General features: G+C 38.5%; 7 protein-coding genes across 7 annotated transcripts; 4 read left to right on the top strand and 3 right to left on the bottom strand.

The window, feature by feature from the left end:
• Positions 1-324: 324 nt before the first annotated feature.
• LOC128735138 (transcription factor grauzone-like) lies at positions 325-1860 on the top strand. The gene is made up of 3 exons (XM_053829634.1): positions 325-473; positions 529-1623; positions 1681-1860. Exons 1-3 carry the CDS (start codon positions 330-332, stop codon positions 1858-1860), a joined length of 1419 nt encoding a protein of 472 aa, XP_053685609.1. The 5' UTR covers positions 325-329.
• A 240-nt stretch (positions 1861-2100) lies between these two features.
• LOC128737634 (zinc finger E-box-binding homeobox 2-like) lies at positions 2101-4096 on the top strand. Its single transcript, XM_053832311.1, has 3 exons — positions 2101-2224; positions 2520-2700; positions 2822-4096. Exons 1-3 carry the CDS (start codon positions 2199-2201, stop codon positions 3512-3514), a joined length of 900 nt encoding a protein of 299 aa, XP_053688286.1. The 5' UTR covers positions 2101-2198; the 3' UTR covers positions 3515-4096.
• Positions 4097-7182: 3086 nt separating this feature from the next.
• LOC128734091 (40S ribosomal protein S20) lies at positions 7183-8458 on the bottom strand. The gene is made up of 4 exons (XM_053828105.1): positions 8324-8458; positions 8026-8178; positions 7714-7803; positions 7183-7454 (listed from the first exon to the last, which is right to left on the bottom strand). The coding sequence occupies exons 1-4, from the start codon at positions 8324-8326 to the stop codon at positions 7338-7340; spliced, it is 363 nt and encodes a 120-aa protein (XP_053684080.1). The 5' UTR covers positions 8327-8458; the 3' UTR covers positions 7183-7337.
• A 6574-nt stretch (positions 8459-15032) lies between these two features.
• On the top strand, positions 15033-16049 carry LOC128738553 (40S ribosomal protein S20-like). Its single transcript, XM_053833776.1, has 4 exons — positions 15033-15091; positions 15254-15409; positions 15579-15668; positions 15735-16049. Exons 1-4 carry the CDS (start codon positions 15089-15091, stop codon positions 15849-15851), a joined length of 366 nt encoding a protein of 121 aa, XP_053689751.1. The 5' UTR covers positions 15033-15088; the 3' UTR covers positions 15852-16049.
• A 12-nt stretch (positions 16050-16061) lies between these two features.
• LOC128738552 (glycosylphosphatidylinositol anchor attachment 1 protein) lies at positions 16062-18254 on the bottom strand. Its single transcript, XM_053833775.1, has 3 exons — positions 16574-18254; positions 16353-16518; positions 16062-16296 (listed from the first exon to the last, which is right to left on the bottom strand). The coding sequence occupies exons 1-3, from the start codon at positions 18202-18204 to the stop codon at positions 16165-16167; spliced, it is 1929 nt and encodes a 642-aa protein (XP_053689750.1). The 5' UTR covers positions 18205-18254; the 3' UTR covers positions 16062-16164.
• A 244-nt stretch (positions 18255-18498) lies between these two features.
• LOC128738199 (40S ribosomal protein S7) lies at positions 18499-19935 on the top strand. The gene is made up of 4 exons (XM_053833149.1): positions 18499-18577; positions 18898-19065; positions 19129-19461; positions 19692-19935. Exons 2-4 carry the CDS (start codon positions 18898-18900, stop codon positions 19767-19769), a joined length of 579 nt encoding a protein of 192 aa, XP_053689124.1. The 5' UTR covers positions 18499-18577; the 3' UTR covers positions 19770-19935.
• An 831-nt stretch (positions 19936-20766) lies between these two features.
• LOC128738200 (40S ribosomal protein S20-like) lies at positions 20767-22056 on the bottom strand. Its single transcript, XM_053833150.1, has 4 exons — positions 21951-22056; positions 21638-21790; positions 21338-21427; positions 20767-21067 (listed from the first exon to the last, which is right to left on the bottom strand). Exons 1-4 carry the CDS (start codon positions 21951-21953, stop codon positions 20951-20953), a joined length of 363 nt encoding a protein of 120 aa, XP_053689125.1. The 5' UTR covers positions 21954-22056; the 3' UTR covers positions 20767-20950.
• Between the last annotated feature and the right edge of the window lie 2325 nt (positions 22057-24381).

Here is a 24381-nt window from a genome sequence, read left to right as displayed (position 1 = left end):
AAATTTAGTCACAATTTGATAGAATTTTTACAAGAACTATTCAACATATATAATGCAGTGGGACAAATATGCATCTATTTTACCCAATTTAACAGTGGAACAAATTGTCCTCAAGCTTTTTAGAGTTTATAGTACAAACATCACGCATAGATTGAATATTTCAAAGATACGTCAGATATTAAAACTATAGAGAATAGAAAATGACAAAAATGTCACATTGGACAGTTATGCGTCCACCGACAGTTTGTCTCATGAGCAGTTTGAAGTTTGAACATCTAGTCTAGTCAACTATTAGTCGTGTCTCTAGAATAACAAACAAATCACACGCGATGGAATTAAGTGAATTTAGCGAACAAACTTGTAATTTTTGTGGTCGAAAAGACAAGAATAATATCGATTCAGTAGATGGATATTCGGAACAATTGTCGAAGCTTCGTAAGGAGGAAATTATTGTAAAACATTTCTGGTTTAAGGTAAATTTTGCCTCGTATCATTTGGAATCACAACTAACAGTTAACTGCTTTCTAGCAAGAAGATGTGAAATGTTTTCTGATCTGCACGGTATGCTGGGATAAGTTGTTGATGTTTCATATATTCTACTGTCAAGTTGAGGAACTATACAAACCACAGGAGGCAAAAATAAAACTGGATCCTGGACATTTATCGCCTGACCCGGAATACAGTAGCTACCTGGTGGAATTTGATAACACTCCTATTAAGTCCGAGGGTGATTGCAAATCGTTGGAAAACGCATCGGAAGTCGAAGATGAAATCAAAGACAACAACATTGGCACTGATTCAAACACAGTCAATGAAGAAAGCGAGAAACAAATTACGGTAATAGTTTCCAATAGCGACATTCTTTTGCACTGTCAGATGAAGTGCGAGGTATGTTCGGAAGAATTCGAATCATTTCGTTTGCTAAAACGACATTACAGCAAAGTACACAATCAAAACGGCCACGTAAAGTGCTGTGCTTTACGTTTTACCGATCTAAAACGCCTCAAGGAGCACATAAAAGTTCACATTAATCCAAAATCCTTCCAGTGCAATGAATGTCAGAAGAATTTTTCCTCTAAGCGAAGTCTTTTCCAGCATCAACTGGTGATGCATATACCAGATGAACAGAAACTATTTCAGTGTGAGCAGTGTTCAAAAAAATTCGCAAAGCAATACCAGCTGAACAAACATCTCATTAAACATAAACAAGAAACCCAAATTCACAATGAGTTTACATGCCATCAATGCCAGAAGCAACTTTGCAGTAAAGTAGCACTTCGAAACCACATTCGGAACATTCATGAAGATTCTGGCGAGAAACATTTATGCGACATCTGTTCCAAAATACTGAAAACTAAAGGCGCACTAAATGTGCACCTATCTGAACATTTTACCACCGAAAGATCTCAATGTACAATTTGTGGTAAACATATGAAAAATGCGAATACACTGAGAAAGCACCTGGCACTGCATCGAGAGGAAACCATCGAGTGTCACATTTGCGGGAAAAAATCACCCAATTCGCACGCCTTGCGAAAGCACATTAGAGATCAGCACACCAACACGAGATCGTATCAATGTACGATGTGTGAGAAAGCATTCAAGCGAGCGATCGTATTAAAGGTAAACGATTTTGTAAGATAATTTTAATATTATAATTTAAATATCGTTATTTTTTAGGAGCACATGGCTACTCACACGGGCCAACTTCTGTATTCATGTGTTCACTGCGGAAAAGAATTCAACTCGTCTGCTAATTTGTGCTCCCATAGAAAGAAAGTGCACCCGAAAGAGTGGAACGAGTACCAACAAGAGAAGAAAATTAGTGGAGTAAAAACTTATAGTATTGTTAATAATTGAACAAACACTATAAATAAAATGGATAAAAAAATTGTTTAAAAAATTCTTTGAAATGTTTCAAGCTCAATATTTCACCCGCAGCATAACTGAAAACATTACAACAGTCATACTGTGACTGTCAAGCAAAGGGATTTTCCTGTAAGAAAGAAAAAAAAAACAAGATTTTTCCCTATGTACAAGCGACACTGTCAAGTCACAGTATACAAGCATTCAACACAGCGAGGAAACGCGACCCTACAGTGCCGTGACTTCGTGGTTTATTTACCAACCACTAAGCCCTTTAAACGAGCCAAACCTATCGCACGATAGCTGCTGTGGCGCGCACCCACTCACCGGTAATGGATGTGAAGCGACAGCAAACCAGGCAAGTGGGAAATTTAATTTTCAGCAAAATTTTCCAGCTCTAGCTCTAGGCCATAGGCAGCAGAACAAAGATGTCGAAATCAATTTTCTCTCCACACACTCGCTTTGACCACTCGTTCGTTCGTTCTTCTTTCCTTCTCCACATACTACTGCGCGCCAGTATTGCGTACTGTTTCATTCCTTTGTGTTAGTTTTCTCGCTTGCTCAACCCTTATGGAAAGAAATTCTGCTCTGCGGGATCGAATCTTGCGAAATACTAACTGTGCAGCGGCAAATATTTACAATTTCTTTTGCAGTAATGAGTCCCAAACGAAGAATGCACCAAAGAACGGCGTTGAGAACCAGGAAAAAGGGTCCACAGGCCGGAAGTGTCTCATGTGTTTGCAGTCGTACGAAGAACTGGGCGCAATTGAAACTGAGTCGTCCGAAGAGTTGAAACGGATAGTGGATAACATGTTTAAAATTGCCAAAATAGAGGTACATGTTACATTTGATTATTTTTCGATTTCATGTGTCACTGAAAAGATACGGGAATAAATAATTTAGAGCAATATGCGAGAGATATCTGTTGTATTAACAATTACCTCTAAAATTTTAGATATCCCCAACTGGTGGTAAAGTAGAACCGCTCTGTAGCAGCTGTCGTGCCAAACTGGGCTACGATTTTGACGAGGACGCATACTATGAAATGCTAAGCCAAACGTATAGTGAAACGAGTCCTCCCAGTAGTAATCCTACCCTTTTCGGAAATGGGCCTCCTGCGCATACAGGAGGCACCCCAGTGGAGTATCCCGAATCTCCAACAGGACCACTGTTAGATGCTGCATGTGGTACGTTTGTAGTTACCGAGTTCGGCCGAGACGAGGCAGCTGACAAAAGTTCCGATCTGAAATGCGTCGTCTGTGCTAAAGTATTTAACTTCAGATCTACCCTTAGGCTGCATATTCGAAGCCATTACAGTACTTCGCAAGAGTTGGAACCTCAGAAACCGCAACGAAAGCCCCGAATGTATGAGTGTGGAGAGTGTAACATCAGCTTCAAATTGAAGTACGACTACGACAAACACCAGGCCATCCATAATCGTGGAAACCTGTTCCAATGCGAAATTTGCTACAAACTGTTTAAACACAAATCCTACTATTTGATGCACCGGAATGCGAAGCGCTGTAAGGCAGTTTCGCTGCCAATGACCCCGATGAATCTCAGTACTAATTCCGTAAGGAATATTAGTCCAGAAAAGCAGCTACAAGAGATAAGTACTCTCAGCGAAGGTATCAGACATACTAGTTAAAAATGTTCAACAAAACGGTACAGCAAATTATATTTTGAAACGAAACAAGCTTCCTTCGTTTATGCCATAGCAACAGCATAAAATATAGATGTTTTAAATATTTTAGCATTAGCCGTTATAGATGTATTCGAGGTCGGTAAAAGTGGCAAGATTATTAAACTCTCCATTCCCCTATCCCAATCTTCGACCAACTCTACATCGATGTTTAGTTGATAAAAATCCTACAAGCATTAAACATTTTCAAAAGAAAGCATTCGCTTTTTTTCAGCGAACCAGAATCACTATCTCAATCTTGCCAATTTATTCTCGGCCTCAACCAACAATTTCTGGTCTTTTTTAGTCATTAACTGTAAACACATTCAAACATACCAAAGCAAAAACTCACAATAGAAATCAGTAGAGTTATAAATCTTAGTATATAAGGCGGTAAAATCGTAATCGTAGAGTTCGATTGTTAATTACAACCACATAGAACGCAAGGATAGACAGAACCCCCCAGGAGGGAGCGAAAGTCGCCATTCGATACACTGAAGATACCGAGGGACGAAAACCAAATGGCTATAGAAAGATGTGTCATTGTGATGAAACCAATTGTGAAAAATACATTTAAAGTTAATTAAAGTATTCTACATTTTACCTTCAGAAAAATAAAGAAAAGTCTATATCATCGATATTAATTTTTATAAGTTTTTGATCATAACTCAGCTGAATTTCCTGTATCGCCTTGAAAGAAACTAGCTAATTCACAGGCTCCAAGTCTTACAATCACCCTAACGGAGCGATTCGCAATCACCTGACGAATGTTTCACGTAATTGAGGGCTCTGTTACAAATTGTTTTGAATGTTATTAGGTATTTTAACTTATAATATAAATAATCTGCTACATTGAGAAAGTCTGCTCTGTCTTGGAGACGGCTAAGACTATGGATAGCCCATCGCGCCGCGCCATTTCATTCTTAAGCATCAATCGGCAACAAGGATAATAAAAGCCCAAAAAAATACGCAGAGTACATTCGCCTGGCTCCGAAATGCAATATGTTCATCGAACCTTGGTTGAGGAAGACTGTTAGGAGTCGGTGAAATTGGTTTATTTATAGATTCCAAGAGTTCATGTAGTTAAAAGGCCGTGCAATAAATTTTACCATTGGGCTGAGCGGAACATATCATTTGTGTTTGGTTTGTGTGAATTATATTGCTGAGATTGGATAATCTAAAGTACAATTCCTGATGGATAATTAATAAGGAGCTTTAGATATTTTTTTTGTTCTCAATGGCTTACCTTTCACGGTTAAAAAAATTTAAATGCTGGTTTTATATGACCGGAGAATGATGACTACTGCTTACTGCAATCAACACAAAACAGCACTAATTTAACTTGTGATTATGTTGAAGCTACTTTCATTTGCAAATAAATTATCACAAATACCAGAAACCTTCGTTATACCTTTTTTTTGAGTTTCCCATAATGAATATTAACACCACATCTGATTTACAAAATATTTCACTTTGATTCATCAATTAGCACACTTTCGTTTTAAGTTATAGTAGCTATGCAGTAAACTGAGTAAACTAAATACAAAAATAAACCGCTTAAACGGCTTGCTTAAACATAAAAACGTTTTCGAACACGCATCATTAATTTTCTTCTGCCGAACTTGACGAAAATTCAAATCATTTAAATTCGTTAAATCTACTTCTGGACTTACACTGAAATAAAAAATATTACGCATTTGCCACAAATTCGCACATTATTCGGATGACTTCCCAAGCAACCAAAAGTTCGAATACAGCCTGAATTCGTTAATTGGGCCACGACTGCACTTCAGCTGATTCGCTAATTGGGCCGACTGACAGTTGTTAGAAATTTCTAAACTCGAAAATTCCATACAATTTTGACATTCAAGTTGTCACATAGCCCAATTAGCGAACACCCAATTAACGAACCGCCCAATTAACGAACCACCAATTAACGAAACTTTGCTGTATTACTTGACACGCGAACTCGAAAGTTCATAATTAGTTCAGATTCAGTTCCGTGGAACTTTCTTGCTGATTAGTAGTGTATATCAAGTATACGTGGAACTAAATGCCTTAAGAAGTGCTGCGAGTACTTCATAGATACTTCAAAGCTATTAGGATGCTACATGAAGTTCTGAAGTAACTTTAGTTGCTAACAAGTTCTGCGTGCTGCTTTTTTGTTTATATTTCTGGTGATCAAACCAGCAGAACCTGAAACTATTGGAGATTAATTATTTTTATTTCACTTGAATAAATTTAATCCTCGCACATTTCTAATTACAAATATAAATTAGAATGTAATGCTCTTCATTATTGTGTTGTGTTGTGTAGCATATGCTGTCGGTATCTCACTACTATAGTTAATTGCCTGGTTCCAAATTTTATGTTCTATAATTAACTCGCGCTGCATAAAGCTGCTGCAAGTTCTAAAACGAACTTTTACTTAACAACTCATTGGCAAAATTCACATCGCTTGTATACGACAAAGGTGACGCAGTGGATCGGTATAGGTTTACAACGCGGAACACCCGGGTTCAAACCCAACAGCAGGCAAATGCAACGAATATAGAAGTTAGGTAGAAATATAAAAATAGAACATATAGAAGTGCTGCTAAATTTGTTTTTTCTTAGTTTTTGACAGTTTATTTCGAAGCTGCTTAGCGTTCTATGCAGTGGACCCAAGACAGCTTGAAAGTTCGGTTAATTACTTAAAAGTGACGCTGCTTAGCAAGTTATAGATTGATATACATAAAGCTGTTTAACCCTTGTTAGACACCAGTATTCGAACTCTTGGTTACTTGGGTACATTCTAATTTATATTTGTAATTAGAAATGTGCGAGGATTAAATTTATTCAAGTGAAATAAAAATAATTAATCTCCAATAGTTTCAGGTTCTGCTGGTTTGATCACCAGAAATATAAACAAAAAAGCAGCACGCAGAACTTGTTAGCAACTAAAGTTACTTCAGAACTTCATGTAGCATCCTAATAGCTTTGAAGTATCTATGAAGTACTCGCAGCACTTCTTAAGGCATTTAGTTCCACGTATACTTGATATACACTACTAATCAGCAAGAAAGTTCCACGGAACTGAATCTGAACTAATTATGAACTTTCGAGTTCGCGTGTCAAGTAATATTCGAACTTTTGGTTGCTTGGGTAGCGTGTTTAATCTGTTTCACATTGCGTCCCAAAGATTATGGAAGAAATCCGATCGGAGAATGAATGAATATTCGCTGCTTGCAACTGCCAACTGAATCAAACCACCAAAACAATAACAAAGAACAGGGCAGCCAGTTCACACAAGTTCCAGCATATTTAGGGTTACCAGTTGTTCAAATTAAAAACTAGCCCCGTTAGTTTGCATGCGGAACCGTTCAAACGAACGGGGGTCCACTGTATGTAGTTTGGCGGATAGAAAACCGGGCAAAATGGCATTCCTGATTTTTGAAATTAAATTTGAAATTATGGTGAAATGTGCAGGTTTTTACGAAAAATAATTATTGGCGGGTGTTGAAAATTACTAGTTCTATGAAAATAAAGTGTTTTTAACATTATTCCTGCATTTTGGATTTTGGAAAACGACACGAATGCACTGAAACGGAAGTTCGGAATGCTGTTACTATAAAAATTTTAAAACATCTATATGGATTTTTCATTGTTTATTTTCGAAAATTCCTTGATATAAGAAATTGCTGCTGAAGAATGGCAAAATCATACATCCAGCAAAGCGTTTTTGGATTCGAATCATGAATTCGAACCTGTTTCAACGGCCTTCTCCGTTCATCGAAAACAGCCAGTACATCTAAGGATCCGCAATTGTAACCTCTACCTCTACACCGGGTTCGATGTTGATAGAGGTGATCTGTTTGACGATCTCGGATGGTGAGTGTAAATCGATGATACGTTTATGCAGGCGCATCTGAAAAGAGAAAAATGAAACATTATTTATAATCGATGATCGTTTCAGGAAGATAGCTTAAGCTTTTTGTATTGAAGATGTCTGAACCATTAGAGACTTGAAAAGATTTCTAGGCATCAATCAAGCACTATGACGAGGACCAGTTTATTCTTGGCGCAACTTTCATAAATGAATCCATCGATAGATTTGGTGATTCACTTTGGTTTATAGCCGGCCTGTTACGAGAATTTTATCGAATGTGACATTCTAGAAAACTTACCTGGAAACGATCCCAAGTCTTAGAACCTTCACCACAAGGTGTCTTACGAGTGGTGATACGCAGGATCTTGGTTGGCATACGAACCGGGCCCTGAAAATAATTAAAAAAAGCCAATTTAGTCAAGAGCATTGTAATTCAATGCGATTTTGTACGGTTTGCACAATTTTACAGCAGCTGTAAAATGCTACAGTAATTTATTTAGACAAATCCGATTTTATTTTGCATCTACATAACTAGGAAAGAGAACAAAAGTAAAGGTTCAAAATCCCCCAGGTAAATGCTGATACAGACAAAGATAAAATAATGACTAACCTTTACACGCAGCTTCTGCTTTTTGGCACCGCTAATTAGATCAGCGCAAACCTTTTCCAAGCTACGGACATTGCGGGATGTCAACGTAATACGGATACGGTGGACTGTTGCGGCCTCCGCTACCGGTTTTTCGATATCCTTTCCAGAAGCAGCCTGTTTCAAAGTATAGAGTAAAACATTTAATTCCACGTGCGGCGATACATAACCTAACATAACAACGCGTACTTCCGAAAAATTTATTGAGAACTCAAAACTTACATTTTAGTACCAAAAGGTTTATCTTTAGTGTTATTCATACCATTTTTATTGTCCTGGTCGAGTTAATCAAGCCGTCTTGAACAGCGCTGAACCACGGACAGATCGGATAAAAAATTACCGATCAAATTGATCACAAACAGAACTAAACCGTGCCGTAGTGTAGCATAAAACGAAATGAACGAGGCTGAGGAATGAGGACGGAAAAGACGGAAAAAGTTATAGCAAAGTAAACCACAAAATTGCGGGCTGGCATCTGTCAAATCAAATGTCACGAATGTCACCAGCAGAAATGCCAGTTTTTCTGGTTTTGCTTTAAAAAAATCTGACTGCTCGAAAATCGAAATAAAGCTGCGAACGCTCGGCTGCGTACGCATTTGAAAACAGCAGCCAAGACAGCAGCCAATCAAGGTTTCGGGGGTTTCAGGTTTACGGGGTTTCCACCACATCCCCGCTAAAGAGTTTTTCAGTTATGTGTGTGTTGGTGCCGAGGTCGGGACGTAATCAAAGCAGTTTTTATTTCAGATGTTTTGATGTCCCGGATCGACTGCCCTTGGATACTTGAGGGATTCGTGGAGGGAATCGACATTTCAGCTCCGCCTCGCTTAACACGGAACAATTGGGTATTTTAATTTTCCCAAAAAAGTGGATTTTTCTATCTCATTTGATAGCCCGTCGTTTCCTGAATCTAGCAGTTCTTTTTATATTTCAATTAAGTCAATATTCGATTAAAAAATTAATAAAAATCAAAACTAGAATGATTTGCTGTTTGACAGATATCAACCAAGCCGATTGATTGACTTGATGTCAGAAGTTCTCTCCCTCTCTTCTATCTCTCTGATAGAGCTCTTCATTTTAACCGAGCTTTTAAAGCTCTCATATGAAACCTGTATCGTTCGATGACCATAGTGTATCTATTCACTGTGTTGTCTAAGACGAGCTAAAAAGAAAAGTGGTTTACTTGTAAGCTATCGTCTTATTCCAAAATTTTTTTTCAAATATAAAAAAAATGTTTTTTCATTACTTCCATTAGTCAAATTCGGAAAAGTCTTCATGTAGCGATTGAATGGCATCATATCTTGTCAGAATATGCGGAAATGTATATACCACTAAAATACCCAATTCATTTTTACGTATGCCACACAGAAGAACCACAGAAGAACGTTTTGTATCCTGTTTTGACTTTGGTGTTAAGGCCCAAACGGAATGCTGCGTCAACGCATCCGTCAGCGTCAATTTGACAGTAAACCCATGGGAAAACTGTCAGAATAACGCTGACGGACGCGTTGACGCAGCATTCTGTTTGGCCCTTTAGTCGCAACGTGTTGAAATCTCGCTTTAGAACATTAGCTAGTAGTTTTTATTAGTCATTACACGGTAAAAAATAGTCACGTCCATTTTAAGTGTTCTTGCATTTAAATCAATTTGTTGTGCAGCACTACAAATCGAAGTGATTTAGTATTGATTTTGGAGAGTTTTCAAATTTTTAAACAAGAAACTAGCTATTGAAAACTATTCAATGGATATCACCATCGAATTGTAATGCATATCTATAGAATTTGCAATTATTTTTTTCGTAATTTACAAATGTCAAAAAATCGCGAAACATGAAAGCAGCAATCGGAAGCAAAATTAGAAACCCAAATAGAGAAAATACGTTTTCGTTCCAAATTATTGCCCTTCTAGAGTGTAAGTATGACTAAAGTATACCTGTGATCATAATTAATAAATTACTAACTGTTTTCAGGTTATGGAATTGATCACACGGGCCCCGAATTGATAGCAGCAATCAACCCGAGATCAACTTTATTTAGACATCAGAGTATTAAACACAGGAATCCGGTTACTATCAGCGATTGAGGTTTTATTTGCATTACGTTTTGTATGTAATTATGTAATTGTTCAATTATGAGTAATAAATAAAGCAACTTTACGAAAAATCAAAATACAATCCTTTCTATCCATTTGACAGTTCAAAAGTTCAAAAGAAAGCACATTCGAAATTAAAGTGATTTTCTGTTGATTTCATCATACTTTGTGTTGATTCATTTTCAATAAATTTTCATTTCGAATCGTAATGTTTGGCAAGTAGTGCGAATTCAACGGTAAATCACTTCGCTTCAACGTGACAATTTTTTACCGTGTAGGATCCAGAAATCTGTTGCCTTTTTTTAACAAATAAACAAACAAATGAAGATAGAATTAACAAAAGGGCGAATGTCGCAAGCGTAAACAAACCGAGTGAGGGTTGATTTTCCTATGCTGGTCCAGCAAAAAATAACTCACTCGTTTTGTTTACATTTGCGACATTCGCCCTTTTGTTAATTCTATCTAGAAATGACCCCACAGGAAAGCAATGGACAAATTTGAGTAAAAACTGCCGGCGTGTCGCTACCTGCTGCGATGGTGAGAAAAACGAAAACAAATGTCAGATGCGGTATATTTAATAAAAAATTTTCAGTAAATTTAATTTTTAACTGGTTTTCGATTGAAAACTTTACTACATTTTTATCAGGTTTTGTAAGAAATTTGCTGTTTTACAAGTTACTTTAAAAACACTTTTAAAATAGTGAATTGAAAGAGCATAAATTTGAAGAATACTGTAAAAGTTAGTGTGGCGACTTAACTAATCGAATACAGCAGTGATCCTAAAGCGGTTTTTGCATATTATTGGAATGTTTTTCTACTTTACAAGATCCTTATGCTTGTTTTGTATCGGTTCAAGTCAAAGTTCTGGAGATTCTAATATCTTTCAGTTTTATCGAACCATGTTGCTCCGGCACTACATGAAAATATGAATGTTCTCTTTAGTTATCCTGTATCTTGCTTGCAATAACCTGGTTTATATTAATTTCACAAAAAAACAAGTTTTTTACCACTCAAGCACGTGGATTTTTATAATTTAGCGTGATATGTAACCTGTTTGTTGTCGCATAAATATACAAAAACATTATTTTCTCGTATATACTGTAAATAAACCACTGACAAAGTATATACCAAAAATAAAGTACTCAATTTTCTTACATTTTGCAATAAACATTTTACTTGTACATTGTTTCACTACCCAGGTAACCAATAAGCATTTCCAATGCAATTTAAAAGCAAGCCAATAAGCATTTAAGTTGCCTTAAATGCTACTTAAATGCCATTTTGGCAAAATATGCGGCTACTTTACTGCTAGCCCTCTTATAGTGGTGTCAATGCTTATTTGCAGCTAGTTACCAACAAGAAGAATTTAAATAGAATTGTGGATGCCAATTTACAACAGTTATGCAGTCAAAAAGCTGATAAACAACAACCTGCAGTATAAAACGCCAGGGATGCTAATAAACGACTGATTTACTGCTTATTTTAATGCTTATTGGTTACCTGGGTACATTAAGAAAATTAAAAAAGTGAACTTTTTTCCGATTCTTCAAGCAAACTGTCAACTTTCTCACCGTTCGACTAGTTCCAAAGACCACCTCCGTCAGCGCATAAGTTTCTGTCGAACAGGTCAATATCAATATCAGCAATGTTGTTAGTTTGTAAAATGATCTATAAAGCTTTCCAGTTAAGTGTGTGTTGGTGTTTGAAAATGAGGCAAACAAAAACAGTAAACAAAAGAGATGCATTCTTTTGTCACCAAGGTACAGAATGATTTTCGTCTTCCGCTGTTTTACATGCCAGCAAATTTTCAAAATGTGTGCTTGAATTGGAAACAGGATGATAAATTTGACCAAAATATGTGCTCTGCAGTGTGGCAAACGGAGCAACACAACTAATAATCGCCACTTTTCGGTTTGTTCCTCCAGCATCAGCTATTCCCTTGCAACATGAGGCAAACAACATGTATACACGCGTATTTCGGTGGTCGCTAGTGTCAGTGCATCCCAAGTAACAACGGTAGCTGAATTGCAAGAGCAAATTCTGTTTACGGGCTGCTTTAAGGCGATCAAAGTAAGCACTTAAATGGTGGTCAAATAAGCGATGTTTAAACTACTTTAAGTTCTTCAAACCAGCTCTCCCCCTAATACTGATAAACAGGGTTAATAGCGGATTATTCTGCTAAACAATCCGCTTCTAAGCAGCCATAAACATCAAACCGTTTTACGGCTGCTTAAAGGTGTTAAAGTCTAGAGTAGAGGCTTTCACTAGGCTCACAGCTTTCAAACTACTTTAAGGCTGCTTTAAGGTGTTAACACAGACAAACAGACATGACACTCGTTTTCCATTCTTCGTACCGACTAAACCGTCATTTCAAATTTGGGCTTCTTTGGGTATCTATGTCTCCGTTTTGGTCAAAGTGGCGCTTTTTGACGAAAGAAGGGAAATTCCAGTAGAATCAATATACAGTGGACCCCCGTTCGTTTGAACGATTCCTCATGCAAACTAACGAGGTTACTTTTTAATTTGAACAACTGGTAACCCGAAATATGCTGAAACCTGTGTGAACTGGCCACCCTTCTCTTTGTTATTGTTTTGGTGGATTGTTTTAGTTGGCAGTTGCAAGCGCGAATATTGCATTTTCCGATCGGATTTCTATCTTAATCGTTAGGAAAACGAAATATGAAACCGATTAAACACGCTAGGTCAGTACAAACAAATTGTGTTTATGTACATTGTCTTCATAAACAAATGATGTCATGTTGAGAATGACGTTTGAACCATTTTTAATTTGCACGTAGTGCAAACCAACGGGGTTCAAATTAAAAAGTGTTCAGATTAAAAATGGTCAAACGAACGGGGGTCCACGGTATATAGAATGCCAGTGTCGCTGTTTTTCTATAGGACTCATTGTGGTAAACATGATGCTAACAATCTGTATCAAGTCTGTGAATCGGGAACTTCGTTGTCAAAGTTGCTCATTGTTGTTTATCTGTTCTTTATCTGTGCGCTGGTTGGTGCTGTCATCAGTGCGTTCTCCGCAGTGTTTTTATGCCAGTGAAATGGTTTTAAACATTCTTTTTCTTTTCGTCCGGATGAATAGAATCCCACAACCGCTCCCTTTTGCACCGATTTTTTCAGAAATTTAAAGCAAGCGAAGTTTACAATCACATTACTTGGCAGCCATAATTGAAATTTTAAACTGGTTGCCAAAGTTTGACAATGAGATTCCCCTTTTGATGAATCTCAGGCACACACACATTTGCATATACAATGTAAATACATTATCTGAACATGTGTGATGTTTACCACGCGCACTGCAGCGACACTGGCATTCTATATATATTGATTATACTGAAATTCCCCATAAAAAATACTTGTTACTTCGAGGGATACTCCTGTTGCTATTTGATATTTGGGAATGTCGATCATAGATGGTGCTAGTGTTCAGGCTAAATGTGAGGTACGATAATTTTTGTTGATTTTTTTTTCAAGAGTTATGTCTGTTTGTCTGTGGTGTTAAAGTGCCCAGGTAACCAATAAGCATTAGTATAAGCAGTAAATCAATCGTTTATTAGCATCTCTGGCGTTTTGTACTGCAGATTGCTGTTTATCAGCCTTTTGACTGCATAATTATTGTAAATTGGCATCCACAATTCTATTTAAATTCTTCTTGTAGGAAGCTAGCTGCAAATAAGCATTGTCAGCACTATAAAAGGGCTAGCAGTAAAGTAGCCGCGTATTTTACCAAAATAGCATTTAAGTAGCATTTATGGCAACTTAAATGCTTATTGGCTAGCATTTAAATTGCATTGGAAATGCACTTGCACCTGCACTAAAATAGCACTTTTATGAGAGATTGCGCACTTATTGATTGGACAATTTTTCTTGCAATTGACAATACTACAGCAAAGTTTCGTTAATTGGTGGTTCGTTAATTGGGCGGTTCGTTAATTGGGCGTTCGCTAATTGGGCTATGTGACAACTTGAATGTCAAAATTGTATGGAATTTTCGAGTTTAGAATTTTCTAACAACTGTCAGTCGGCCCAATTAGCGAATCAGCTGGAGTGCAGTCGTGGCCCAATTAACGAATTCAGGCTGTATCAGATAATAGAATTTCGCAATTCGGCTGACAGCAAAAGTTTGTCAGTTATCGACATTGTCGACTGCTTTCAGGTGTAAAGATATTCCCACTATCTATTCTGCAGATGCAGATGGGGCGGATCATACGGTTAGTACTTATAGACCAGAAGATGGCGGGTTCAATTCCCGAAAAAACATGCATTTTAATTAGCTTACTTATACGAATTAAATTTATTCGAAATTAAAAATATCACGTTCTCGACAATGCTCACGGGAAAATAAAAATGACGCGTTCCGTTTTTTTAAATTTAAAAATAGATTTTCTTTGGCTGCATAAAGGTTGATGAGACGTTAATTAAGCGAGTGGAAGAACATAACGAAAAACTATTTCTCGTTCTAAAAATAGATTTGACGGCATTGCGCAAATTGGCTAATTAAAAGCGCGCAAAAGCCTCTTTTAAGCTTCATCGCAGCTTCGAAAGCAGTTATTAACAAGCTTGAAGCTTCATAAAATCTCCAGATTTAGATGTTTAAGAGCTGAAAAAAGGTATTTATTTCTAAACCTAAGCCATAGTTCAGCCACAGTTTGAATAAAATCAGCTATAAAAGCGTTTGATCAGCCTGAAATTGTTACTTGGGATGAGCTGTTAGAAAGCTCTATTAAAATCGGTCGGTAGTACGCGGCCATACCCGGTCATGAAAAACGCAAGAAAAACGTGAAAAAACCAGCAACACTGAACTCAACGTAAATCTGCCAAAAACAAATTTTCAACAGGGAAGTTTCTTATAGCGGCGAATAAGAAGAGGAAAAAGCTCTCTCTTTCTTTTTGAACCCTCGGCTCGTGCGTGTCGTCTAAAATGGTATGAGAAACATTAAACGTGATTATTTTCTGGAAAAAACGTAAAATTTACGTGTTTTTTAATTGGCGTAGTGAATCATTGCAAAAGATGCTTTATTATGCAAAGTTTCGGTAGTCTACGAGCGGGAATTATGTGTTTGTTTTGTTTCTACTTCCGTCACAGGCCACTACCACCGGAAAGGACATCGAAAAACCCGTCGCAGAAGCGACGACAGTGCACCGTATCCGCATCACGTTGACTTCCCGCAATGTCCGCAGCTTGGAGAAGGTTTGCGCCGATCTGATCAGTGGCGCCAAGAAGCAGAAGTTGCGTGTCAAGGTTAGTGAACTTGTTTGTTATCTCTTCTGTTCCAGTGAAGGCCAAACAGAATTGTTCGTCAACGCATCTCACAGGCTTCCTGTCATCTAACACTGACCGATGCTTTGATCCTCAATCCATTTTAGGCTTGTGTTTCTTGTTTGATTTATAATCTTTTTCCCAATTTCAGGGCCCGGTTCGTATGCCAACCAAGATCCTGCGTATCACTACCCGTAAGACACCTTGTGGTGAAGGATCCAAAACATGGGATCGCTTCCAGGTAGCTAAATTACGCTAACCAACTAACCGAATTAGCTCCTAATGACTCTTTTTTGTTCTATTTTAGATGCGTCTACACAAACGCATAATCGATCTGCACTCACCATCGGAGATCGTCAAACAAATCACATCGATCAACATCGAACCCGGTGTAGAAGTCGAGGTTACCATTGCTGATCCTTAGGTGCAATCTTCCGAAATGCATGTTATCAGGGAACGATAGAGAGCAGTGAAACAGTGTTCGAATGCTTGGCCTAGTTTTTAGGCCCACACTTCGCTGGTATAATATCGTTTACAAAAACGATAACTTTGTTGCTGTTTGTCTCTTATCGTCTATCGCTGGCATTTTTATATATATTGAAAAGTATATAAGCGTAAATCCACAAAACGTTTCGTTTTTATTTAAAGAATTTCCGGCTTTCTTTGGTTTCTAGTGAATACGGATAATTTATTATTACTATTATACTGAATGCAAACTAAAATACATCTACTAAGTTTCAGTCCTGTTTTAGTACTTTGGAATTAAATGAAGTCTTTTTCAACTTGGTAGCAAACATCAAAAACCACAGCAATGTCCACGAGGGCAGAAAAATGAGCGCAACTAGATTGAATAACCAATTGCCGTAGATCTGAAATGTATTATTTCAACAATAACGCTAATTTCACAATGTAACCTACTGCTTACCATCGAATCCACCAAGGAATAGGTAATGGCATCCATGCTGGCAGCAACGGCTTTCTCTATCAGGGCGTAGAGGCTCAGCTCGGGGAATAGCACATAAGTCACACTGAATACGGTCAGAAGTACCACCACCAGTGGATGCAACAGTAAGCAAAAGAATCGAGATGATCTGCAAAATATGATCGTAAAGTAAAGGCAATGCTATTCTAACTCAAAAGACTTACCCTCGATTAAGGAAACCTTCTTTCCGTGGTTGTAACATAAGCACAATTGGCACCACCACAACTGATAGGATCAGTCCTAGCGAAAAGTTTAGCATTCCCACCGTCAGTAGGACAGTTCCCAGTTCTAAGAGTACGACAATTTGCAGAACTTCCGAGTTGAAGCTATCGAGCAAAGGAACAAAAAATGGCAGAATCAAGGTCAGCACGGAAATGCTAACCAAGATGACAAACAAACTGAACTGCGTGGTAAAATTGGCTTCATGCAGATAGGCATTTAGTCCGGAATGGAACGGTAGAACGGTGGTTGCGGCCCCGATCGAATGAGCAAGCAGAACGAGCGAACCAATTTGCACGTAATTTACCTTCGGTTGCTGATTTAGCTCCGTGTCTTCTGACCCGTTTTTCTCCTCTTCATCGGAATAGTAAAGCGATAGATAGTGTATGAAGGATTTGATCAATAAAGCTCCGGCCATCAGCCCCAAACTGGGCATGTAGTCTCCGATCGAAACAAACCGATCGTGCGTCACCAGCAAATAGAAGAAGTAACTTTGGTGGAAGCGTTCCAGTAGGTTATTCAAGCTTCGGCTGATGCCTTCGACTATTTTAAGAAGTGCGCCGACACCCACGGAAGTACGTGAGGTCGCACTCTTTTGTACACACTCCAGCGTTAATGCCTCAATTCCGTAGCGATGGAAAAGACCATGATTACCGGTCGGAACACCGGTAGATTGGCTGAAAACCATTGATAGCAGATTCTGCAGTTTTTCCCAGTATCCGGTGGTCATCCGTTTGCTGGTATCTGACAGTCGATAAGCGGCCGTAACACCATTTTTCTGCGAAAGTTTTTGAGCCAAGTTGTGCAAATCCAAGTTGGGAAGTTGTCCATTCAGTCCTTCAAGCTTTAGATTGATATAATCGATATCAAAACTTTGGGCTTCCAAATTAATCGCTGCTTGGATAGCACCCGCCCTGCCATCTAAAGATCCGGCATTGAGAATTCGATTGTCTTCGGAGCCGTGGTAGGCTTCAAGCCAAGCCTGCATTCCAAGCTGTTCTTGTTCGGTTATCAGGAAAATAATGTCTTTAGCCCAGTACTTTTGCCGACGTGCGAAATCAGCAAAAGCCAACATTAGCGGTACACCAGCCGATACATCGGTGTGTACGGATTCTGGTGGCCGGTAGGGTACCGAAATTACAAACGATTCCGTTGATCCGATGCGAGGCGCACGCAAAATTCCGTAAACGTTTTTCCCGGTAAAAACCTTTCCGCCTCCCAGCGGATAATTCAAGGTAAAATTATGCGTATGTGTTTCCAGTCCGATCTTTCGCATTTTGGCCAGCAGCCACGCATACGGCATTCCCTTGCGATGGTTTTCCCGCTCCCGCTCCAGCTCGCCGGCATAGCCGCGCGCAAGGGCTACCGTTTCCGGCTTTATCTCCGAATACACCAGACCGGGAAGTAGCGCGTTTTCCGAGAAATAAGTTGCCGAATTAAAGTTTGCATCCGGCAGCAGACAAAAGTAGCCAACACCCAGCAGGTACAGCCCGAAGCAAAGCAGTGTGTTGTGCCGTATCAGGGCTTTGCAGTATTTTGCTTTCTGCGAAATCGATGGGTTCGTAAGCAGGCCCATGCTGGTTGTTTCACTGACCTAAAAACAATGAAATTACGTAAAAACTTTACAATCACAACAGAGAAAACAATCGATTGCTGCTATAAGTTTTAAATTTTTTGAGTCGCTTCAAATTTGTTTACAAAAGTGTAACTATGACAGCTGATTATTTTTTGACATTTCTGACGAGGGGCTCGACTTTCGGTTGGCTGCGTCCTTGACAAGCGAGAAAAAAACGCACGAAAAGACGAAAAACGCAAATTCGTTCGGTACGACTTCCGGGTAGCTTTCGACAGAACACAAATGTCAAACTGCGCTCCCTTCTCGCTCTTTTTCCGGGCATCTTTGATGTACAAGTGAACACATTTCACTTTGAACGTAAATTATTTTCGCTGTAAGTGCCTTGTTTTCGGTTGAAATTTTATAGAAATTATCGGAAATGGTTCAGCTTTGAATGGCCTTCAAGTAAATGTGTATAAATGCCGTAGTGCAGGAGTAATTATGAGCTATTTAACGGGTTTTAATTTTTGATCGAACTTCACTCGCTGCGCTGTGTTGATGACATGACAGCGAATCAACAGAGCGAATGAGAAGGAATATTCGAAGGATTAATTTAAACTAGGAATTAAAGTGGCTGCTTAAAACCGAATATTTTCTGCTTAAAAATATATCATTTTCACGGTACGTTAATCGATTTTGTTCTTTGGCTGACAGATGGTTTTCGGATCAAAGGTGATTAAGGCCGGCGGAGCCGAGCCAGACGCATTCGAGAGTCAAATTGGCCAGGCTATCCTGGAGCTGGAGATGAACTCGGACCTGAAGCCGCAGTTACGTGACCTGCACATCACTCGGGCTCGTGAGGTTGAATTCAACAGCAAGAAGGTAAACAAACCGTGTTTTTTTAAATGTTGATGGCTTGTTTGCAATTATTTCAATATTTTGTAGGCTATCGTTATCTACGTTCCGGTGCCGAAACAGAAGGCCTTCCAGAAGGTGCAAACTCGGCTCGTTCGGGAACTGGAGAAGAAATTCTCCGGCAAACATGTAGTGTTCATCGGTGAGCGTAGGATCCTGCCGAAACCGCAGCGCGGCCGTCGTGATCCCAACAAGCAGAAGCGTCCGCGTTCGCGCACCCTGACCGCTGTGTACGATGCCATCCTCGAGGATCTGGTTTTCCCGGCCGAGGTCGTCGGAAAGCGCATTCGCGTTAAGCTGGATGGATCGCAGCTGATCAAGGTGCATCTGGACAAGAACCAGCAGACCACCATCGAACACAAAGTAAGAGACGTTTCGAAATTTTAGTGCTTATTTTAGCATCACCTACATTCGAATTGGCTTCGATTATCAACGAACCATTTCGTCTATACGATGCTGAAAGCGAAAGTCAGTTTCTTTCAAGATGATGCTTTTATCTCATCTAATGATGACAGCAAAAAAGAAAGATGCACAACTTTCTCAAAAAATCCGCCCTAAAAATGCGATTCTAACTAGCTCTTTTCTTATTTTAGGTCGATACGTTCACATCGGTGTACAAGAAGCTGACCGGACGTGATGTAACGTTCGAATTCCCAGAACCTTACTTGTAAACGGCGATTATTTCTACTTTATTTAAGAGTATGCACTAAAAAACAGTCCGTTGTGATGCGATGGAGAGAAGGAAAGACGGGAAATGCGTGTGTAATAACATGCATTGCTTGTGGTTAATAAAACGAAACGTAAAAAAGCCAGAAAGTGAAATTTGATGTGTAATATTGGAAAGAAAGAGATTATTTTTGCTAGTTTACAGCAGTTTTACGGTTTTTATTCAGCAACGGGCGTATCACGTTTGACTTTTTTTACTTTCCTGCGAGGAAAATCCAGCCCTCTGGATAAACGAGTTTAGTATTTGCTGGACTGAGCCGAAGCAATTGAAAAGATCCACTTCCGAAATTTAAATTAGAATGAACCTTTAAGATGCCTGGCCTATCCATCCAACTAATTTACTTTTTCTCGTTGATGCTTTATTGATACGATTGTTAAGTTGATTGATGTTGTTATGTACCTCTATTTATCGACGAAAGAACTTCAATAAAACATAACTCGAATGTACTGCCGTGAATCGCATGACAGTCCCATTTATATAGGAAACTCCATAGAAAATGGTACTCACGCGATTCACGGCAGTGTAGGAGAACTCTTAATCGCCTCTATTCTACATACCGATCGGAGCCGGATCTGATCAGAAACTTCGCTTCGATCGGAATACATCGTATGCTACGACACGTAGATCGGGACGTTTCTGATAGAAACGAGCCCGATCGGAACGCAAAATCGAGGCGAATATTTTTGTTGTTGAAAATAAAAAACTTGATGGTATGTTACCGCTGCCTGTCGAGAACCCGCGTGGTAATACAGCCACCACTACGTGTGAAACACAAAACGTGGCCAGCGTGATGTTTGGCCACTACCTATTTGGTACTTCCAATATTTGTGGAACTGATTTCATGCCAAGTCCCAGGATCGTTCCTCGTAATCCATCACAAAAACCCTAAATTTTCTTTTGCTTAACTTCGAAAGGTTCTTTCAAACAAAACTCAGAATAACTTGATTTTTGGGCGTTTATTTTTAGCAACTTTTTAATGTAAAATATTGCTACCGATGCACAACTAAAAGCCACCAGATTCCCGTGAGAAATACTTTACTAGGACGAAGTATTTGTACCCGAATCGGGCCTAAGGTCTCTTTTGTTTTTGGGATGTTATGCAGCCCGGCGCAATATATATACATTCTAAGGATCGGCAATGGTAACCTCGACCTCTACACCGGGTTCGATGTTGATCGAAGTGATTTGTTTGACGATCTCCGACGGCGAGTGCAGGTCGATGATGCGTTTGTGCAGGCGCATCTGAAATAGATAAAAAAAAACCTTCTAATAATCACTGCCGACTAACAGCTAATTTGATTTTTTTGATGAAAATGAGATGTCTGAACCATTAGAGACTTGAAAAGATTTCTAGGCATCAATCAAGCACTATGACGAGGACCAGTTTGCTCTTGGCACAGCTTTCATAAATGATGCCATGTATTGTGGCTATTCACTTTGGTTTATAGTTGGCCTGTTTTTATTATGGGTGACAACTGAATTCTTGTTTGAGTTAATCCATAAAATGCTTACCTGGAAACGATCCCAAGTCTTGGAACCTTCACCGCAGGGAGTTTTACGGGTGGTAATACGCAGGATCTTGGTTGGCATACGAACGGGGCCCTAAAATTAAAGAAAGTAAATTCGAAGTTAACAAAAATTCAACTGAGTCTATTGACACAAGACAATAAAATCTCATTCGGTTTGTTTACAATTTTCAGATCGGGTTTTATACAGGTAATTTCTATACTGCAGCAATCTGCCCGTTGATTGGTATTAAGAACGACACCTGTTAACTTTCCCAGGACCCAGGTTGTCCCACGAATGACTCACCTTGACACGCAGCTTCTGCTTCTTGGCGCCGCTGATCAGATCAGCGCAGACCTTTTCCAGACTGCGTACCACGCGAGAGGTCAGCGTAATGCGAATACGGTGAACGGTTGCTGCCTCCGCGACGGGCTTCTCGATATCCTTTGCAACAGCGGCCTAAAACAGGACAAAATAAGAAAAATAAGGGAGCATAAGTTTTTGCACGTGCCACATCACATAACCTCACACTTGACAGAGCATATTAAATCGCTCCTCTCTCTAACGGAAAGCAAGAAAGTAAAACTTACATTTTGCTACCAAAATGTATAATTCATACCATTTTAACACGTTTTAATTGTCCTGGACGAGTTAGTGCGGTTATTTCAATCAGAATTTAGCCATGGACCTAACCAAAGCAAAACAACACTCGATCGGAGCTTTAAACGAAATGAAAGAGTCGATAATCAGAGATGCCAGATTTTTATAAAAATCTTTGTTGTGGATCGAAAGCAGGATCGAAAACTGCTTGACACGAAAATATCATCGTCTTGAGAGTAAATATTTATATAATGTGTAAATGTCTGTCCAAACATTTAGAAAATATTCTTCAATATTTGGCAACGAATCTGGATGAAAACCTCAGATAAAACTGCATTTTTGAAAATATTTTAATTCTGCAATTTGCAGATAAGATTTTTACATCTGGGATCTGGTATCCCTTATTAAAATGTCAAAGAAATAAACTCAAGAAATAGCCCGCCTGCCTTACTCGCAAAGCAAAGCTGCCAGTTTTTCGAGATTTTTTACCAAAACAGTATCCCGCCGTTAATCCGACATTCGACAATCCGACGACTCGTTACACTGAAATGAGAACCATGGTATCGTGTAAAGTGTATATTGACATTTGAAGCATTAAGCATAGACCTACACGCTTAAAAAATTTGACCCACTTTCACGAAAAGTGGAACAGCTCAAAACATGCGTATATTTTACACACTATTTTGAGTAACTCTTACTCCTTTTATGAGTTCCACCGTAGAAGCTCATTAATGAGCAATATTTACTCAAAAATGAGTGCCATTTCACCCAAAACTGAGTAGTACTTACACAAATTACGAGTAAATTTAACTCAGTTATGAGGTCGACCTAAACTACTCAGAATTTAGAAATTGCCATTACTCAAATTTTTGGGCTGTTCCACTTTTTGTCATAGTGAGTCGGTTTTTACTCATTTTTGAGTTGAAAGTCACTCATTTCTGAGTTAATCTTATTCATTCGCGGGTTAAATTTTTTAAGCGTGTAGAGTGACTATATACAGAGTGGCAACAAGTCATCCCAAATGTATGCAATGAGGTTTTTCCAAGATTTTTCTTTCTCTTTCCTGGATACGTGTTGGATAGGTCGTCTACTCGATTGGAATGACACTGACAGATAATTATCATTCCAATTTTGACATTGTCGCCACTCTGTATATAGTCACTCTACATAGACCATTTTAATTTTATATGACAACCGACAAGGTAACGTTCTGATATTGATATTGCGCTTTCTCGTGCTGGTACTTTGACAATCCACAGATGACCCCACGGGAAAGCTATATCAATATCAGCAATGTTGTTAGTTCGTAAAATGGTCTATTGACGAACTGACATCCAAGCTACTGTGTTACCTGACTCACTGCGACTGACACTGACAAGTATTTACAAGTTAAATGCAATTTCAAAAGCACAACTTACAAAAAATCGTTTATTATCGATATTAACTGCATATGACACATTCCGCTGCGACGTTATAACATTTTGACTTTTCTTTGCACAGTATTTGTGTTTCAGCTGGGAAAATCGTTGAGAAACCCCCAAATATTATTATATATTTGGAAAGAGCATAACATTTCTTATCAAAAGTGAACAAATTAATAGCATTTGCTTTACCCAGATCGTTTTGGAAAGCAAAAATGTAGCGTGACGTTACAACGCGCCAGAAACTCGTCTTTTGGTTCTTCTGTTGAATAACATGTAAATTCTGCGCTCTTTCAAATTTTATCTAAAGGCTTTCTTCTATGATTTGAAAAGAGATGAATACTGAACAATTTGCCATTTTCAGAATTCTGAAACTTTTCTTGAAAATTCAAGAAACATTGTTGAAAACTGAAGATTTCTATGTCTTACATGAAAAAAGTTATAGATCCAAACTCTTAGGGACATTCATGAAAACAGTTTTTTTTTATCTAGTTCTTTAATAACGCTTCGTACGCCTTTTAGGTGTTCTAAGAAGTTGGTGATCGAATTAAATTGCACATTTTGTCGAAGATAGTATAGAGATCTTTTTTTCCCTTTAGAAGCTGCCTACCGTGACGTTACAACGCGAGCTTCAATCAGTTGTAACTTAGGTTCTACTTACTTATCTTCATTCTTTAGGCACCGTTTTAAAGGTATTTTTGAGTACAAAGAGAATACAGATTATTAGATTGTTCGAATTTGTACATTTCTGCGAAAGCGAAAAAGTACATCTTTTTCGTGACGTTACAACGCAAAAAAAAATTGCCCTATTTCATTCACTTGAAATTCAAAATAACTGCAAAATTACATCCAAACTATTTTTGGAATGAATTCAGCATATATTCCTTTGTAAGTTGGTCGAAAACAAGTGATATTATGATATTAAATGTTTTAGTGCACTGTAGCAGCATTTTTAAAAATATCACGAAAATCATTTATTTCTTGTAAATTTCATTTATTTTCAATACACGTTTTATATAACTTCCGAAA

Source organism: Sabethes cyaneus, chromosome 2 (assembly GCF_943734655.1).
Source record: "Sabethes cyaneus chromosome 2, idSabCyanKW18_F2, whole genome shotgun sequence".
Classification (NCBI taxonomy): Eukaryota; Metazoa; Arthropoda; class Insecta; order Diptera; family Culicidae; genus Sabethes; species Sabethes cyaneus.
Note: the sequence above shows the minus strand (reverse complement) of the source record. Positions and strands in the feature narration are given on the sequence as shown.

What these genes read in the sequence shown, in the direction of transcription:
- LOC128738553 (XM_053833776.1), top strand. An exon ending in AGCAGAAGTTGCGTGTCAAG is followed by an intron (nt 15,410 to 15,578) that starts GTTAGTGAACTT and finishes TCCCAATTTCAG; the next exon opens with GGCCCGGTTCGTATGCCAAC. An exon ending in AAACATGGGATCGCTTCCAG is followed by an intron (nt 15,669 to 15,734) that starts GTAGCTAAATTA and finishes GTTCTATTTTAG; the next exon opens with ATGCGTCTACACAAACGCAT.
- LOC128738199 (XM_053833149.1), top strand. Translation starts at nt 18,898, where the DNA reads ATGGTTTTCGGATCAAAGGTGATTAAGGCCGGCGGAGCCGAGCCAGAC. An exon ending in TTGAATTCAACAGCAAGAAG is followed by an intron (nt 19,066 to 19,128) that starts GTAAACAAACCG and finishes AATATTTTGTAG; the next exon opens with GCTATCGTTATCTACGTTCC. An exon ending in AGACCACCATCGAACACAAA is followed by an intron (nt 19,462 to 19,691) that starts GTAAGAGACGTT and finishes TTCTTATTTTAG; the next exon opens with GTCGATACGTTCACATCGGT.
- LOC128737634 (XM_053832311.1), top strand. Translation starts at nt 2,199, where the DNA reads ATGGATGTGAAGCGACAGCAAACCAG. An exon ending in GTGAAGCGACAGCAAACCAG is followed by an intron (nt 2,225 to 2,519) that starts GCAAGTGGGAAA and finishes TTTCTTTTGCAG; the next exon opens with TAATGAGTCCCAAACGAAGA. An exon ending in TTAAAATTGCCAAAATAGAG is followed by an intron (nt 2,701 to 2,821) that starts GTACATGTTACA and finishes CTAAAATTTTAG; the next exon opens with ATATCCCCAACTGGTGGTAA.
- LOC128734091 (XM_053828105.1), bottom strand. An exon ending in AGCAGAAGCTGCGTGTAAAG is followed by an intron (nt 7,804 to 8,025) that starts GTTAGTCATTAT and finishes AATTATTTTCAG; the next exon opens with GGCCCGGTTCGTATGCCAAC. An exon ending in AGACTTGGGATCGTTTCCAG is followed by an intron (nt 7,455 to 7,713) that starts GTAAGTTTTCTA and finishes TTCTCTTTTCAG; the next exon opens with ATGCGCCTGCATAAACGTAT.
- LOC128738552 (XM_053833775.1), bottom strand. Translation starts at nt 18,204, where the DNA reads ATGGGCCTGCTTACGAACCCATCGATTTCGCAGAAAGCAAAATACTGC. An exon ending in GAAGGTTTCCTTAATCGAGG is followed by an intron (nt 16,519 to 16,573) that starts GTAAGTCTTTTG and finishes CATATTTTGCAG; the next exon opens with ATCATCTCGATTCTTTTGCT. An exon ending in ATTCCTTGGTGGATTCGATG is followed by an intron (nt 16,297 to 16,352) that starts GTAAGCAGTAGG and finishes AATACATTTCAG; the next exon opens with ATCTACGGCAATTGGTTATT.
- LOC128735138 (XM_053829634.1), top strand. Translation starts at nt 330, where the DNA reads ATGGAATTAAGTGAATTTAGCGAACAAACTTGTAATTTTTGTGGTCGA. An exon ending in TAAAACATTTCTGGTTTAAG is followed by an intron (nt 474 to 528) that starts GTAAATTTTGCC and finishes ACTGCTTTCTAG; the next exon opens with CAAGAAGATGTGAAATGTTT. An exon ending in AGCGAGCGATCGTATTAAAG is followed by an intron (nt 1,624 to 1,680) that starts GTAAACGATTTT and finishes GTTATTTTTTAG; the next exon opens with GAGCACATGGCTACTCACAC.
- LOC128738200 (XM_053833150.1), bottom strand. An exon ending in AGCAGAAGCTGCGTGTCAAG is followed by an intron (nt 21,428 to 21,637) that starts GTGAGTCATTCG and finishes CTTTAATTTTAG; the next exon opens with GGCCCCGTTCGTATGCCAAC. An exon ending in AGACTTGGGATCGTTTCCAG is followed by an intron (nt 21,068 to 21,337) that starts GTAAGCATTTTA and finishes TATCTATTTCAG; the next exon opens with ATGCGCCTGCACAAACGCAT.